This window comes from Protomyctophum parallelum, assembly GCF_964188405.1.
Source record: "Protomyctophum parallelum genome assembly, chromosome: 6".
NCBI lineage: Eukaryota > Metazoa > Chordata > Actinopteri > Myctophiformes > Myctophidae > Protomyctophum > Protomyctophum parallelum.
Genome location: NC_139701.1, coordinates 20,445,890 through 20,461,801, shown reverse-complemented (window position 1 = coordinate 20,461,801; position 15,912 = coordinate 20,445,890). Strand labels below are relative to the sequence as shown.

Sequence of the window (15,912 nt, the reverse complement as noted above, 5' to 3'; positions counted from 1 at the left end):
GAAGTGGTTTTAGCCACAAGCCCTCTTCTACATAATTGCAAAATTGTCCGGTGGAAACCTTGTATGTCAAAAAACGTAACTTTTCAGGAAATGGGAACCTGTGTTCCAATGGATCCAATGTAGTTATTATTTAGTCAATTAATGTTAATACTTTCATTGGTTAAATATTTCTAAAACCCACCGACAGACTTAACCAATTTCACAAATAGTTTCGAAATGTTTTAAATATAGAGAAGATAACAGCTCTACAAGCTGTGTCACTACTTTTGTGTGACACTATTGTACGGCAAAGTTGGGCATTCATGGAGATGCAAGTTTTCTGCCCGAATGCTCTTTAATATCACAATTTCAGTCAGTAGAATTGTAACATAAGTATTTTCGGGTCTGCTGATGAATGAATGACCATCTTGTAGTACAAAAGACTCATTCAACCTCACTGCAATGATAAAAAAGAGTTATGTCCTAAAGTCTTTGACACAGAAAACAACCATTGACTGGAAGGTCACACATGGGTTCTCGCTGGCAGATTTTCCTATTCAGTTTGAAACTCTGAAACACTGGCTGCGGTTACATGAGGGCTTTTTCATTCAGAATGAAAACGTCAGAATTAATTAATTCAGAAGTAAGTTTTTTGCTGCGTGTTTACATGGGAAATGGTCATTCCGAATGAGTGTTTACATGGACAATACTTTTAAATCCCATTATTTCATTCCACATCAGGTTTGGGGCTGGGAAGGCTTCTGATTGGATAGGGGGCGGGGCGGATATGTTTACGTCCAGTGGTGGAAAGTAAATAAGTACATTTACTTTAGTACTCTACTAAAGTAAAACTTTGAGGTATTTCTACTTTACTTGAGTATTTCCAATTTCCAATACTTTTACTTCTACTCCACTACATTTCAGGTAAAACAAAATAATAATAATTTAAATAAAAAAACACTTTTATGCCATATTACATTATATTTGATGTACCCCGTAGCCTATGAGAGGTTGCTCTCAGAGATGTGAAATTAAACATGTCTAGTTTCTTATAATTAATCGCAAAACAAGAGCATAATATAGCCATACCAATTACATGGAAACAAGCATGCACAGAAAGACCAAAATGAACTTGAATCCGAATGAGTGTTTACATGAGTCCACAATTGTTTCAATAGGATTTAAAAATGGAATAAACCGATCAGTTACATCAGATCTAAGTTTAAATCAGATTGGCCATTTTCATTCCGATTTAAGTTTTTGTAGGTGTTTACATGACAACTTTTAATAGGATTTAACTTTTATTCTGAATGAAAAGGGCCACTGACTCTACCTACCCTGTATCTGTCTCTCCAAATGTTTTCTGGGCGCATTTTGTGGTCATCTCTCACTGCAATTGTGTGGGCCACTATTTGACTAGGAGTGTTTTTTTTGTAGAGATTTGTTTTTGGCTTTTTACCTTTATTGATAGTTATTAGTGAAGACAGAAAGGAAAGTGGGAAGACATGCAGCAAAGGTTGTCATGAACGAGACTCGAACACGCAACGCGTTGTCTTGTCAGGCCAGAGCCTATATGTGGCATGCGCTTAGACCACTAGGCCAGCGGGCGCCCCAAACGTAGGAGTGTTATCCGGGAAAGCCACTAATTTAGTCGATTGTTCATGTAATCAGGACAATCCAATGTTCTGGGTCACCAATTGGAGAGACTTGCGAGAATGGGAGAGATTGAAATTTGTGGACGGTGATGAATAAAAAATTTTGTCGCAACATTTGTCTCGACCAGAATTAGTTCAGAGAAATTCTTAATAAAGGCAACATCGGCCCAGGCCGTAGCGTAACGGTCTGGGCACCGGACTGGTAATCCAGTCGCAGTGTGCCGCGGGTTCGACTCCCGGACCCGACACGGCCTTTACTGCATGTCATCCCCCCATCTCTCTCCCGTTTCCTGTCAGCCTACTGTCTGTCCCTTCAAAAATCAATAAAAGGCGTAAGCCGCAAAAAATATCTTTAAAAATAAATAAAAATAAAGGCAACATCATGAATAATTCCCATGCTTGCTTGTGTAACACATTAAAATGTTTCAGTTTCCGCGTCCATTATCATAGGAAAAAAAAGAAACATTGCCTTTTCATCTCATTACAGGGCCTGATGGATTTATGTAGAATTTACTGTTTTTTCTTTGGGATAAATGTTGGGGTGGCTGGGTTATGTAATCAGGATTAATCCATGTGATCCGTTCATCAGAGTAATAATCCTGCTGTTGACCTAGCACAAACCCATCCAGTCAACTCATCTATTTCCCTGAGGACACAAGCTGCCTATAGTACTATCGATTCCCCCGCTGTGAAAGCCTGTTCGGCCGTCAAACTGTTTATCCCATGTCCAAATACTTGAGTATCTTTTAAATCTCTGGGTGATTGTAGTCATGCTTCTGCATGGGTCATTATGTTTGAATGTATGCATGTTGACTGCAGCTTTACAGTCCTAATCAGTCTTAATACTAGCGCATCGTCATACTGTATGTTTCACTCACATCCCTGCTACACTTAAACAGAAGTCTCCCACTTTCCCTCTTATTTCTGTAAACCAATAGCGGGTGAACCCTAAGGCAGTGGTCCTCAAAATGGGTCCAGGGACCCCCAGGGGTCCTTGAGGGGGTTCCAGGGGAGCCCCAACCAATTAGTTGTTAAAGCATCAAAACAAAGATCTTGAAAAAATGACAATTTTTTCAATCTTGTCCCTGGCACAAAATATTTTCAGATGGGGTTCCAAATCATACTATAATTCAGTCAATGTCTGAATGAATGTCAGAAACACCGGCGTATCTCCTCATTGCCTGCACCAATCGCTCCCACTTTTCACACAGGCATTGACCATAATAATATGGAGGTCTTAACGAAGCCATTTTGTCAATAAGATTAACAATGAATTTATTAGTGAATAAAAATAATCTCATGGTCATTATAAGACAGCACAATTTCTGTCTGCTCACTCTGTCTCAGAACTGCACTAGTATGGATAGTTCGGGAAACTTGTCTCTACCAATGACATCATTGATGGGGACTCCAAGATAATGGAAAGTTAATTTGCTGAAATATAAGCCATTGTCATGTGCATTTCAGAACCACGAGCAGTTGCAGGACCACGACGACTCTGACTTGATCCTCAGCGACGCCGACCTGACACTGACGTACGGCGATACGGCCATCACAGCCAACGGGGCTGACGCAGCCAGAGGGGGCTCGGCCTGGAACACCAATGGGAAGAGGAGCGCCAGCACCTCAGAGGAGGCGCTGGAGCGTGAGCTTGACTCCCGCGAACAGGATCTGCTAAGCCGCGGCACACGCCTCGTCTTCCCCATTGAGGACCACATCTGACCATGAAACCCCCCTACCCCCCCAGCCCAGTACACCCCTACCCTTACCTCCCCCCCTCACTCATGCGCCATTGCCTTCACTAACTCCCCAGATCCGAACCGAAACAAACAGCCTCCTCGCCTTGGACCCTGGGCACACCTCACTCCTGCGGGCAGAGAGTATGGTCCTTTCGTTGAGAGCGGATACGGGGACGAGACGAGACGGGAGGAGACCGGACGAGCGCTGGAGGGTCGACTCTGCGCTTTTGGGGCCCGAGAAGCAGAAGAAGCATTTCATGACCATCACCCTTGGAGCTGGATCGGAGGATCCAGGAGACATGCGTCACCTACAGCCCCCTCCAAGAAGGGGGAAAGGGGATTTAAACTTAAGTTGCGCTTCGGTGTCGCTCACTCAAAATAGCCGGTCTACAAGCTCATGTGAGCTTGTAGATTGCCTATTTTTGGAACGTGACACAGCGTGCAAACAAAGTACAAATCAGGCGTAAGACTCCATGCTGTTATACTGTGATTTTACCGATGTTTGTTTACTTTTTTCTCCTTCCCCTTTATATAAACGGGAGGGTGAGTCGTTATGCAGGATTTAGTGACAATCTACCTTTCACGGGACATGCAATCGCTGCACTTTTGAATATGCCATATTTTGTGTGCTCAAATTGTTCGAAAGAAGTGCAATGTGAGACTGTGCGGTTCAGTGTGCTTGTCACAGTGTGTGATGATTCTGTCATGGGGTGACTGCTGAGGTGACACGGTGAGGTCTCCTTGCTGGCTATTCATTTTCAAGCTCATTAGAAAGCCCTCGCAAATCTTACCCCCGTATAAGAACCTTCAAACTAGAGCCTGACTGATACCAGATTTTTCCGTCCGATGCTGATTTTGGAGAGTCCTACACCACCGATTAGATTTTTGGAATGATATTTTGTCAAAGAATTTTAGTACAGAATCTTGAAAAGAATTTGAAAAACTTTGAATTTGGGAACATCAAATTGAAGAAAAATGTTAAAAGTCCAGGTTGAAAGTGGGTACAAATCTGGACACATTGGCTGCATATTTGCAGATACGGATGTCATTAAAAAAAAAGTAAAATAATGGCCAATATATGGGCCAGGCTTCAGTCCATACACATGGTATGTGTGAAGACCATGAATTAGTCACCTTGTACCGAACGCCTTGAGGAAGCAGGCTGACCAAGGCTGGGTGGATGTGCTGAAGACTGTTGCATTCAAACAAATGCATGTGTGTAGTGGAGAATCTGTAGGCGTGAAGAGGGAAGGGGGTGGATGGTGAATGTTTGGTCATCTAATTACCATCACAAGCTGTAATGAATGAATGTGGGTTAAAGAATGCAAGCATGTAAATACAATGCACACTTTTGTTTTAGTAAGATTTTAGAATTGCCTGCGTTCATCTCTACAATTACAAATAATGTTCATGTTACGGGACGTCTCTAACCTTTATTGCATGTCTTTGATTTATGCTATGAAACTAACCTTATCACGCAATAATGTGACATGGCCAGTTGGCCACCTGTGCTGATGACAAAATTGGCATAGCTCTCAGCCAGTTGTTGTCCAGTGCTGTGACCATTTAAAGGCAATTCAGATTTATTTTAAACTGCCAAATGTATGTACGTCTGAATTCATGAGAGGTGCATAGATAAATTTCAAATTAAAGGCCACTAAACCATTCAATTAAAAGTCTATATGGTTGAATGTGAATTTGAAACCCAGTCCACTAGTGCAATACCCCACTCTGAAAGTATATTTAACAGATGAATGCATGCATTGAGCCTGAAAGCAGTTCACATGACCACATGCTTTCACCAGTTGGACTGCACTGAGGGCCTTGCGTGTAAACGGCACATATATCGTTTCACCTAAGCTCAAGATTAAAACTCCACATTGAATAAAAACGGACTTCTAACATCTTATGGGAATTCAGACGTGCTTCCCTGCCTGTTGTAGCTAGCAACAGCTATAGTACAGATGTTTTAAGTTCCATTTGTTGGGTGAATTGCATAGTAGGTAGACACAGTACAGGGCTTATTGAATCTGTCTCAGTTATAAGCAATTGGCAAATTACCAAATCAATGTCTATATCCCGTGTACACCAAATCAATGTATATATCCTGTGTACTGTTGTATTTGCTAGTGCTTAAAATATAACTGTGATTTGGGGAGTCTTCTACATTTGCACTTTTCTTCTTCTTTTTTTTTTTAAAGGTGTTTGCACATCCGAGAAAAGTAATCCCACTTTGAGAAACTTTCACAACCTAGTTAAAAGCAAGTGTAAAACAGAACCATGTCAATTGTTTTATGCTTACTATGGCTAATTGTGTAGCCACAATTGTCATTGCCACTTTTAAGTAAACGGTACATGTCATGTTTGTCTTAGTACATCTGTCTTTTAAAGGTTCAGGGAAAAGGTGAATTCATTATTATTTTTGTAATGTTTATATGTTCTTCTGACTAAGCAAACATGGGGAAATGAAAGTGTCCTTGCAATGTTTCTCTTAACATCCCCAGTCACTGCATACAAATTGCACGACTCAAGCAACTTCCCCATAGCCTGGATACAATTATATAAATAACCCTGTAAAATTGTTCTTCTGTAATTAGTTAGGGGAACATGTGATCTACCTAATGGCACAAATGGAAATTAACATACTGCTTCTAAAAACAAAAAAGAAAACGAATGGTATGCAGCAGCAGCTCCCAAGATTTAGCAATTTTTCTGAATTACTACATACTGTATTTAGAGTGATTTATACTTGGTTTCACACTGAAAATAGCCGATCTACAAGCTCACAACGCGTTGTTGCATGTTGTGAGCTTGTAGATCGGCTGTTTTCAGTGTACAACATGGAACGAAAGTGTAAATCGGGCATTATTGTCTAAATGTTGCTCCTGCTTAATCAAAAAACCTGCATAATCAAACACGATATATGGAACCAAAGCCAAAGTTGTTCGCCCATGCTTTATGTAAAATCAAAATGTTTTAAAGATTACAAATCATTGCTGTCAGACCTTTCAACCGTGTATGTTTTTTTTTTCCTGCTCATGCCCTACATGAGCTGTGCACAAAAGTAATGAATAGCATATCTACAAGTTCATAACACAGCTTGTACAGTAGATCGCTAATTTAGCTATTTTAACATGTTTTTTTGCACAATACAAGGCTTCCACCCGACAGCAGCGAAATGCCAGCCACTGCACTAGTTTCCATCCCAACACTTTCCACAACAGTGTGCTGAGGTCAGTTATTTTCCAAGCCATTGATTTGCACCGCACCACAGGTTGCTGTGAGCTATAGAAAGCAGCAGTTATTGAATTTGAGCTGACCTCCCAACCGCTTCCTGACTCTGAGGCACATCCTTAATCCACTGTTTCCCAAACAGTGGGTTGGGACCCATTTGTGGGTCACAGACTTATTGTTATGGGTCACGACTAGAGTAAAAATCCCATTTTGTTTTCCTACATCAGAATAAAATAATTATATATATAAAATAAATGTTATTTATATTTTTTTATTTATAAAATAAAATAATTGCATAAAATGCAAAACAAACGCATGTATACATTTCATTAATTAAAAATATATAATAAGTGAAAATCTACAAGTTCGCAATGTGGCACGTGCTTGTAGATCTGCTATTTTCGATAGTTTGGGCAAACATCTCTTGGATCTCGACCTGAAATGTTTTTGGGAACTATTGCCTTAGCTTAGACAATCCACACAGGGTACATTATAGTATATATATGGTCGCTGTCGGATGGAAATCTAAAACGTTAACTTTTCAGGAACTGAGGGGAAAAAGAACCTGCATTCCAATTCCAATGTAGTTATTATTCAGTCACAAAGCTCTTGTTAATACTTTTAATTGTTATGTATAAAAACTTCCACAACCACTTTTACTTTAAACAAATAACAAAACTGGCAGGTGCACAAGCTAGACAATTTATTTTACTTTTATGTGATGTGACACTAGTGTGATGAAGTGGGGCTTTTATAGGAAAAAACAAAGTTGTTGAAATATGGAGATACAAGGTTTCTGCCTGACGGCAACAATATACAGCCCTTGCCAAAACAAACATTGTCTACTGCAAAATTAGAAATGTATCTGGTTTGCTATTTATACATGTTCGAGTATAATACCCAATCAGTATCAAATTAAAGGAGACATTTTCAACCTTATCTCCATGTAATTAGTCCTCACTAATGCTCATTATAAAATTACACATTTTCATCTACTCACTGTCTCATTGGTGGGCTATGGAACCTCCCTACCAGGCAATGCCATCAATTAAAGAGGTTCCAAGCTAATTGAAACTCCAGTCATTCTCTTACTGGAAATGCAGGTTTTTTTAACTGTCCACAGCCCTCCTAGTCCTCTGAGACATTGGGTGAATAGACAGAAATGATACAATACCATCATATTGAGCATTAGTGAGGAACAATTTTATGAAAAACATTTAAAATGGGTGAAGTAGACGTTTAAAAACGATTTGTGCTTGTGTTGGAATTCATCAGGCACAGGAATGGAATGTCTGCCATACTAGTGTACACAGAGCGATGCTCATTTAAGAACATTTTTGTCTTAATTTCTTTTGTTCCCTTGAGCTCCTGTTCAACTGTAAATTGTAGCAGCCTAGCAGGCGATTTGGTGCTCATGTTGGCCTTTCCTGGGACCTGTATAATATCTGTTCCAGCTGTGCACTATAGGAGAGGAATGCAAGCACTTTAGCTCAGCTGAACTGTCTGTGGATTTAAGGGGAAGGGGATTTCAGATTTTAACTGGATAGAACTGGAACAGTGGTTCTCAAGTTGGGGTCTGGGCACCCCCAGGGCCCCTTGAGGGGTCTCCAGTGAAATGAGTTGAACATGGCATCAAAGTCAGTTTGACCACTTTAACCATATTATATACAGTACATTCATTGGCTATTTGAAATTAGCCGATCTACAAGCCAGTAGTGAGCTTGTAGATATGCTATTTTCTAAATAATCTTGCAAAGATTTGAAACATTTTGAATGTTATTCAATTATTCACAAATCTTGTATGGGGGTCTTGTATGGGGGTTTCAGAACCACTGAACTGAAGGATGTGTTACCGGTATGTTGGATTTTCTCCTTGGAACATTCTGTACAGTACTAAAGGCTCCCAAGGAAGTAAACCTACAAATATGTCAGTACGTTAAGATCAAGTGTGAATTGCGGTGTTGCAGGGTTGGGTGAAAGGCCCAATTGTCTGGCTTGAACATGAGACAGACACACAAGAGAGAACCCCCACAAATGTTAGAAGTCAATAGGGATTTCAGTAGTGAAATCCATCTAGTTATGCAAGCCCCAGCCAGTTGTATGGACTCTGGGTCACTCTAGTAAGAAAAGGGGGGACACAACATTCTGCATTGCACTCTGTCACAAAATCTGTTTCCACAATCTGATGTAGACGAAATCCTGTATCTGGAACCTACTCATTTACAACTTTGTCTCAAAGAGCCATTGTGTGTCCAGAAACCCGTATTTGGGCATATGCCCAGATCACTGCCCAGTCATGCTAATACTATCATGTCTGCCTCTGTGATGCTCATACCAGCTATTCTGCGCTATATGGCTAATTTTGGTGTAGCTTAAAAATAGAATTCCCCATGATATAACTGACAGCAGATATTTACAGTACCTACTGGATGTGAAATACTAAACTGTGAAAATGTCCACGGGGGAAATTTGCCTACTATTTACCTGTGTTTTATTAACTAACATAAGAAAAAAGGCTAACAGGGCTTGCATCTGTTTATGTCTAAGATGTATCGGAGGAAAAAAATATAAATGTTACTATTGAAGACATGGGAGCAATTTATGACGGCAATGCTGTGGACATGTCAAATAGTGGCTACAGGGCAAGGGAGTAGTATTTGTCACTTTAGATTCAAATTGAGGAGGCATGCAAGGAGTCTGGGGGCCCCAGGGCTCCTTAAAGGAACATTTAGCTGTTTTTAACATCTCAATATACAGTATGGGCCCTCACTAATATTCACTGTGAGACGGAACCATTTCTGTCTGCACACTCTGTCTCCGAGGTGGACTGTTTGAAAATGTGCCTACCGACAATATTATTATTCACTGATACAAGAAAAATGACTTCTATTTCAGCATGCTTAACTTTCCAGGAAAAGAAAGGATGTAGCTTCCCTTAGCTTGGAATCTCCTCCAGCGATGATGTCATTGATAGGCAGGTTTTTGCGGTAACATGTGTGACTAATCGTACAACTTTGACTTTGGCCAAGTTGAGACAGAGCGAATAGACAAAAATGGTGCCATCTTCAGAGCATTAATGGGGACCAATTATATGGAGACCAGGTTGAAAATGGGCGAGGTGTTCCTTTTCAGCTTGATGTATACGGTAATTCCTTGTACAGAATAGTTATAAATGAAGCATGCCAGAACCTTCATGTGCATTGTGCACCCTCTCTCCAGACTGTTGCGCTCTCTCTTGGTCTGTAGGTCTTGCTGCTGGCTGTCTGTCCTTCTTTTCAGTCTGTACTTGAGAAATATGAGATGTAGCTAATTGTAAATAAGAATGTACACCTGTTGTTTCTAGTTGACTTGTTTCTAGTCGACTTTTACCTGCAATATTTTGCATGTGAACATGTTGATTAAAACGGTTTAAAATGAAGAGCCATCCAAAATTGTCTTTCCTTTTGTTTTAGCCAGAGATGTCATCATAGACCAGTTTAAACATACATAACAGATATAATCCTTAACCATGGTATTTACTCATTTAACTTTATTGAAGTTCATTTAAGTTGTTCTTCCTTTCCTTGTCAAGAGGACAAGGAATGGATTTTTTAAAATCCATTCCAGAGCAATGAACAGTAAACATCTAGTAAATGGCGATAACATTTCACCCTCCAACACAACATTGACCGGTGGCACATAAAAATCAGCACAACATTTTAGAAGATAATCCATTCTCTTTACTGTGAGACTGCTACAGTAGCCTACATACAATTTGTCAGTATCACCTGCCATGTGACAGCTTGCACAAAGCTAGTTGGCCAAGGAGACAAGGCAGCTCTTGCAGGCACGTCCATGGAATATTAGAAAATGTCACACCAATGTGAGCGTTTTGTCAGTAACAGCGGAGAGCTGGCAGCTGTCTGGATTCCTGAGGTGGGCTGGGGTGGTAGTACAGTATAGCTCCCCAGTCAGCTTTCTTCCCACCAAAACAGTTTCTTCTTTCAAAGCTCTCTAAATTAGCATTGTTAGTGAGCCAGCTACTGGTAAGTATCAGTAGTTCTCAAGATTACTGCCACGCTTAGTCACTGGCTGGCCACATGAGGTCTGCACAGAGGTCACAGGTGAGGCTAAACACGATGTGGCCCAGTGCTCCAATCTGGATCTTGGCAGTAAGGTACTAAAGGTAGTATCCATGGCAGGACCAGTCTCAGGCTTATTCTGGCCCTGGCCTGCCAGGGGATTGAGAAGGGATTAGTGCTGATGAAAGGACAGAGGGATAGGGCCTGGCCAGTGGAGCAGCAGCCTTCTTCTTGGTGAGGTTTGTCTCTGTAGCCGAGTGAGGGTCTTGGTTAACAGGCAATGCTACAGCTGTTGATGGCAGCCTGTCGCAAATACATCTCTTCAAGTGGCACCTCTTTGGCCTCGACTGTCTCCCCGGAGCAACAAATGGGCCTTCTTCCAACATGTGTGCTTGTGAATTCCCCTGAGGACCAGATTCCAACTTGTCTCATTGTTATTTCAGCCTGAATGTCTGGCCCCTGTAAAACAGAAATGTATTTAGTTTAAAGTGATTCAGCCAAGGATGTGAGCAGTTCATGCCATGACTAGATAATGACCGATACTGTACAGTTTAGCTTACAACTTTCAATGACTTACAAGTTACAATGCAGTGCACTGCAGTGATTTAGTGTTTAACTAATGGACACAGACAATTTTTGGTAGAATGGGATTGACCTCCGTCTGGGCCTCCCAAACCTTCAACAGGGTAAACAAGGTAAACACTTTCGACCTGTTTTGGACATAGGCGATTATAGGGGGGAAAACAATTCAATAGCCGATCTTCAAGCTCACAATGCAACACATTGATTGGATATTTTCGGTGTACGATCAATTATAAAATAGGGCTTGGTAATAGTTGCACTTTCTGAACACCATCGCTGGATGGACCCAAAGGTCCCCACTGCATCCACACTGTGTCTGCAACATGTGGTGGACGGCATACAGGCAGCCTGGTTGTAAAGGGTTCGCTTGTCGAGGGCTGGCGGTGACAGCGTAACCCTGGGAGCTCGAGCCCTTCATGGACAGGAATATACAATGACCCCCTTTTTCACAGCATGGTCCAAGGCCCAGCGACTCGGTGCCAGCCCCCAGTTATCCATGAGAAGAGCCCAACGCTGCCAGAAAGGAGCAAACAATGAGCCCTCTATTGAACACCGGATTGGTCAGGGAGAAACGTTTCCCTGACATTTTCTGTCAGAAGCTCCAGCTCCACAATATTGGGCATCAGAGGTCCCTACAAAGTTTCTTACAGAAGTACCACATAGTTCCACTACACAGGTCGACACAATAATTATAATTCTAACCCTAAAGATCACTAAAACACTAAAAGATCACATACATTGGCTTCTCACAAAGATAGCAGTGCACGCACACATGCGCGTGCGCACACACACACACACACACACACACACACACACACACACACACTTATAAGAATGTGTAATACCGGTATCTCCTACTTTTGACCCTAGCCTGTTCTCTGTGTTTACGTGTACTATTTTTCCTCCACTGGTACCTTGACTTGTTGCACACTTTATATGACTGTAGATTTCATGTATTACCTTACCGGTAGGCTTATTTGATGTGTTTTGGATATTTAGCTATATAAGTTTGATCTTATTCTTATATGCAATTAACACAAATGTAACCCATTGCTTTATACCTGGTGGAAACGTGTGATGCAACAATACATTTAAAGTAGATTTTAGAGGGAAATGCAACAGGGAAGCTTACTGATAACATGGGTTGATAGGTCTGTTAAATAGATTACCGTATGTTATGTGGGCTCTGGCGGATCCGTTATCTATAAGGAAGGAACAGAGTCCACTAACATTGTTAATAAATTCATAACAGGGACATCTAAACTGAGCTGGATCACGACCATAATGAAAAAGATCAAGCTCATTCAACAGGTGTATTGGACCAAATACACTGGATTGCATTTAACTTATAACTGTTGAAGCAGATTTGCTAAGTAATTAGTTGCTCTACAACAGAATAAGACACATGTCATGTCCCATGGATGGGATGGTAACTGATGTTATTTATTTTCTTTATATACGGTACTTTACTGTCCAATATTATTTTGTGCGGGTGTGTGTATGACTGTGAGAGTGTGTGGGGGTGTATGCGTGTGAGTGTGTGTGTGTGTGTGTGTGTGTGTGTATGTACGCGTACGCTCACATATTGTTTGCATTTTATTATTATCCTGTCTGTGTGTGATCTCCTACAATTAGTTGTAAACACATACTGTAATGTTCAATTGTTTGTCTTTTTGCTTTCTGTATGTCCTTGTCTATTTCTGTTTTTAATTTAAGTTGAAAAAAAGACACATGTCATGAGTTCAAACAGGTTTGGTAAGATTAAGCAAATAGTATAGTAGAGTATAGTAGTGGTGGTGGTTCTCAAAGTGGGGTACGGTACAGCCCTGGGACCCCTGGGGGTTCTTGAGGTGGTCATCAGTCAAAAGAGTTAAGTGAATACTGTATCAACTATTTGAAAATAGCAGCTCTAAAAGCTCATATTGCATCACAATGCGATGTGTTGTGAGCTTGTTGCTTGGATATTTTTAAATAATCTTGAAAGGGCTGGGGGTACATTGTGCCATGTATGATATACTTAGACATAGTCTTTTTCTTACCTTCATCCTTTGAATCACAAGAGATGTAATGCTTATGTTTCATCCACGCCGTTTTTCTGATAACCCAGCTGTCTCATGACTTCACTACAGTACGCTTCCACTTGATTGATCTGTTCCACGTTGAGTCTCTCCCTCCAGGCATAGATGGCCTCCTTGGCATCCCTGGCTGATATGAGGAAGGGTCGGTCGGAGGAATAGCCCTGGCCGTGAGTCATGTTCAGGACAAACTTATCCAGGGCTGGAAAGCTGGAGAGGTTGGAGAAGTGGTAGAGCCTCTGCAGTTCCTCCATGGGGCTCAGCACCAGGTCCTCGTAGCGGATCCGCATGTAATTCCTTCTCACCTGTGGGTGGACAAAGTGTACACCAAATAAATAGGCTACTCAAGTATTCAAAAGAACAGATAACAAAAGAACATTTTCTTTTTCAAATCAATGCATAATTGCTGTATTGGAATTTAGAGTTTTTCTTTAGTAATTCTGAAATCTTCAGACATTTTCACTAAGAGCGAAAAACTAGCAGATCTACAAGCTCAAAATACATCATGTATTACAGTATTCCACCCTCCCACTTAAAGTACATTACAGTAAATGCACTTTAGTTACAGATAGTCCACCACAGCTTGCTTCTCAATCTCACCCATGGAGGTGCGTTCATCACCAGCAGCATGTCACTGAGCCAGTTGTCGCATATCAGCTCCATGGCGCTGGAGACGTAGTTCTCCGCGCGGTTCACCCGGTTGTTCGGCACCAGCAGACGCTTGTATTTGTCGCTTTGTTTCTTACTCCTCAGCACCTGGATGCTCTCCTTGACCAGCGCCTGCTTGGACTTCAGACGCGAGTTGTGCACGGCCCGGGGGTCCCTGAAAAGCTGGACGATCTGGAGGTTTATCACGGGGTCCTTCATCAGAGGGACAAGGACGCTCATGTCCAACACGCGCACGCCCTTAATGACCATGACGGGATACTTCTTACATTCCCTCTCCAGCTCTCTGATATCTCGTCTCTGGCACTTTCCGCACTGCTCTTCCTTCACCAGACCGATCTCGTGCCTCCGGTGCGAGTTGCACAGCGGCTCCGAGCATATTACTTTGTTCATTTTCCAGCCGAATATAAACGCCGTGGTGATGTTCTGGGTGCCCGCGTAAAGCTTGAGCACGGAGAAGTCGCAGCGGTACAGGGCGTTCATCATGTCGCGCACGGCGCCCTGGAGGCTCCCCGCGTCCCCGGGGTACAGGGCTTGCCAAATGTGCCACATGGGCTCGTACAGGTAGAAGACGTCGGGGTGCTGGTTGAACAGCTCCCCTAGGAACGAGGAGCCGGTTCTCCAGGTGGCGTGCAGGTAGATGTTGATCCGGGACTGGTTCCCCCGGCGCCCCACGGAGTCCTGCTCCGCCGAGCCGGAGGCGTTGTTGAACTTGTTGTCTCCCCCGGTGTTGCTCCACAACAGAGCCACCGTGTTCTCCAGGTCAGGGCACCGCTGCTGCTGTCCGTGTCGAACATAGTCGGGTCTATTCCGGTAATCCAACGCATAGGGGATGAAAAGAAGCAAACCGGTGTAGCCCAGGATTAAAACCAAGTATTTCTTCTGCAGCCTCCTCTTCATCTCCTTCCACAGAAAGGGGACACCGGAGCTTTTACTTCCCTCTCTCTCTCTCTCTCTCTCTCTCTCTCTCTCCTGCTCGAGAGGTTGTTTTCTGTTTTGGCTGCAAGCAAGGCGCCGCTCTAAGCAGCAGAGTTGTGTGGTCACCAGCAGCCGCAAAGATCTGAGTCAGACAGACAGAGAGGGAGAGTGTGACACACACACACACACACACGCGCGCACACACACACACACACACGCGCACACACACACACACACACACACACACACACACACACACACACACACACACACACACACACACACACACACACACACACACACACACACACACACACACACACACACACACACACACACACACACACACACACACACACACACACACACACACACACACACACACACACACACACACACACACACACACACACACACACACACACACACACACGATAGAGACTTCACCACGCCCCGTCCATTAGGTAGGCCTTCAACATAACATAATTTCTCTTCCTCTATAAGAAAAAACAAATTATACGTTAGGGTTAGGACCTAGCCCTGAAACAAGAGTCATGAAGACATGAACCATGGCTACGTTAGGACCCGGCGTCCCGGACCATTATCAACAAGCATTGAAGCAATAAAATGCCCCACTGGGTAATTTAATAAAATTAATAATAACGTAATTTGGCTGCAAAAGTATTTAAATTCAAAGATAAGAGACAGAGGCGGAGATATGGGCTTAAATTGATAGACAGTAGACAATCAGTCACACACCAGTTGAATATCTGCACCTTCGACACACAGATCCATAATATCCCGAAACTGTTTTTTATCTTCGAACCCCTCGAAAGAAAAATAAAGTCGCTCCTGTGAGAAAGGTTTGAGAATTAAACCGCCATGTGTGACGATGATGATACAATAGTTTCTGAAATAACACATTGATATATTACAGTCTACTCAGGAGTGGACCAGAGCCAACAGCCAAGCTCTCACGGCTCACGCATGCGCACTTACCATA

The 15,912-nt window shown here is 42.3% G+C and overlaps 2 protein-coding genes across 3 annotated transcripts in view; one reads left to right on the top strand and one right to left on the bottom strand.

The window, feature by feature from the left end:
- slc9a7 (solute carrier family 9 member 7) overlaps positions 1-5,734 on the top strand; it is a 49,184-nt gene extending 43,450 nt beyond the window's left edge. For both annotated transcript variants that reach the window (XM_083766538.1, XM_083766537.1), the window contains one exon: positions 3,102-5,734. In XM_083766538.1, the coding sequence (XP_083622664.1) occupies positions 3,102-3,356 (255 nt within the window). In that variant the 3' untranslated portion in view covers positions 3,357-5,734. The remainder of the gene's footprint in view (positions 1-3,101) is intronic.
- Positions 5,735-7,165: 1,431 nt separating this feature from the next.
- On the bottom strand, positions 7,166-15,719 carry chst7 (carbohydrate (N-acetylglucosamine 6-O) sulfotransferase 7). Its single transcript, XM_083767583.1, has 4 exons — positions 15,669-15,719; positions 13,926-14,894; positions 13,290-13,630; positions 7,166-11,127 (listed from the first exon to the last, which is right to left on the bottom strand). The coding sequence occupies exons 1-3, from the start codon at positions 15,702-15,704 to the stop codon at positions 13,322-13,324; spliced, it is 1,314 nt and encodes a 437-aa protein (XP_083623709.1). The 5' UTR covers positions 15,705-15,719; the 3' UTR covers positions 7,166-11,127; positions 13,290-13,321.
- Positions 15,720-15,912: the final 193 nt, after the last annotated feature.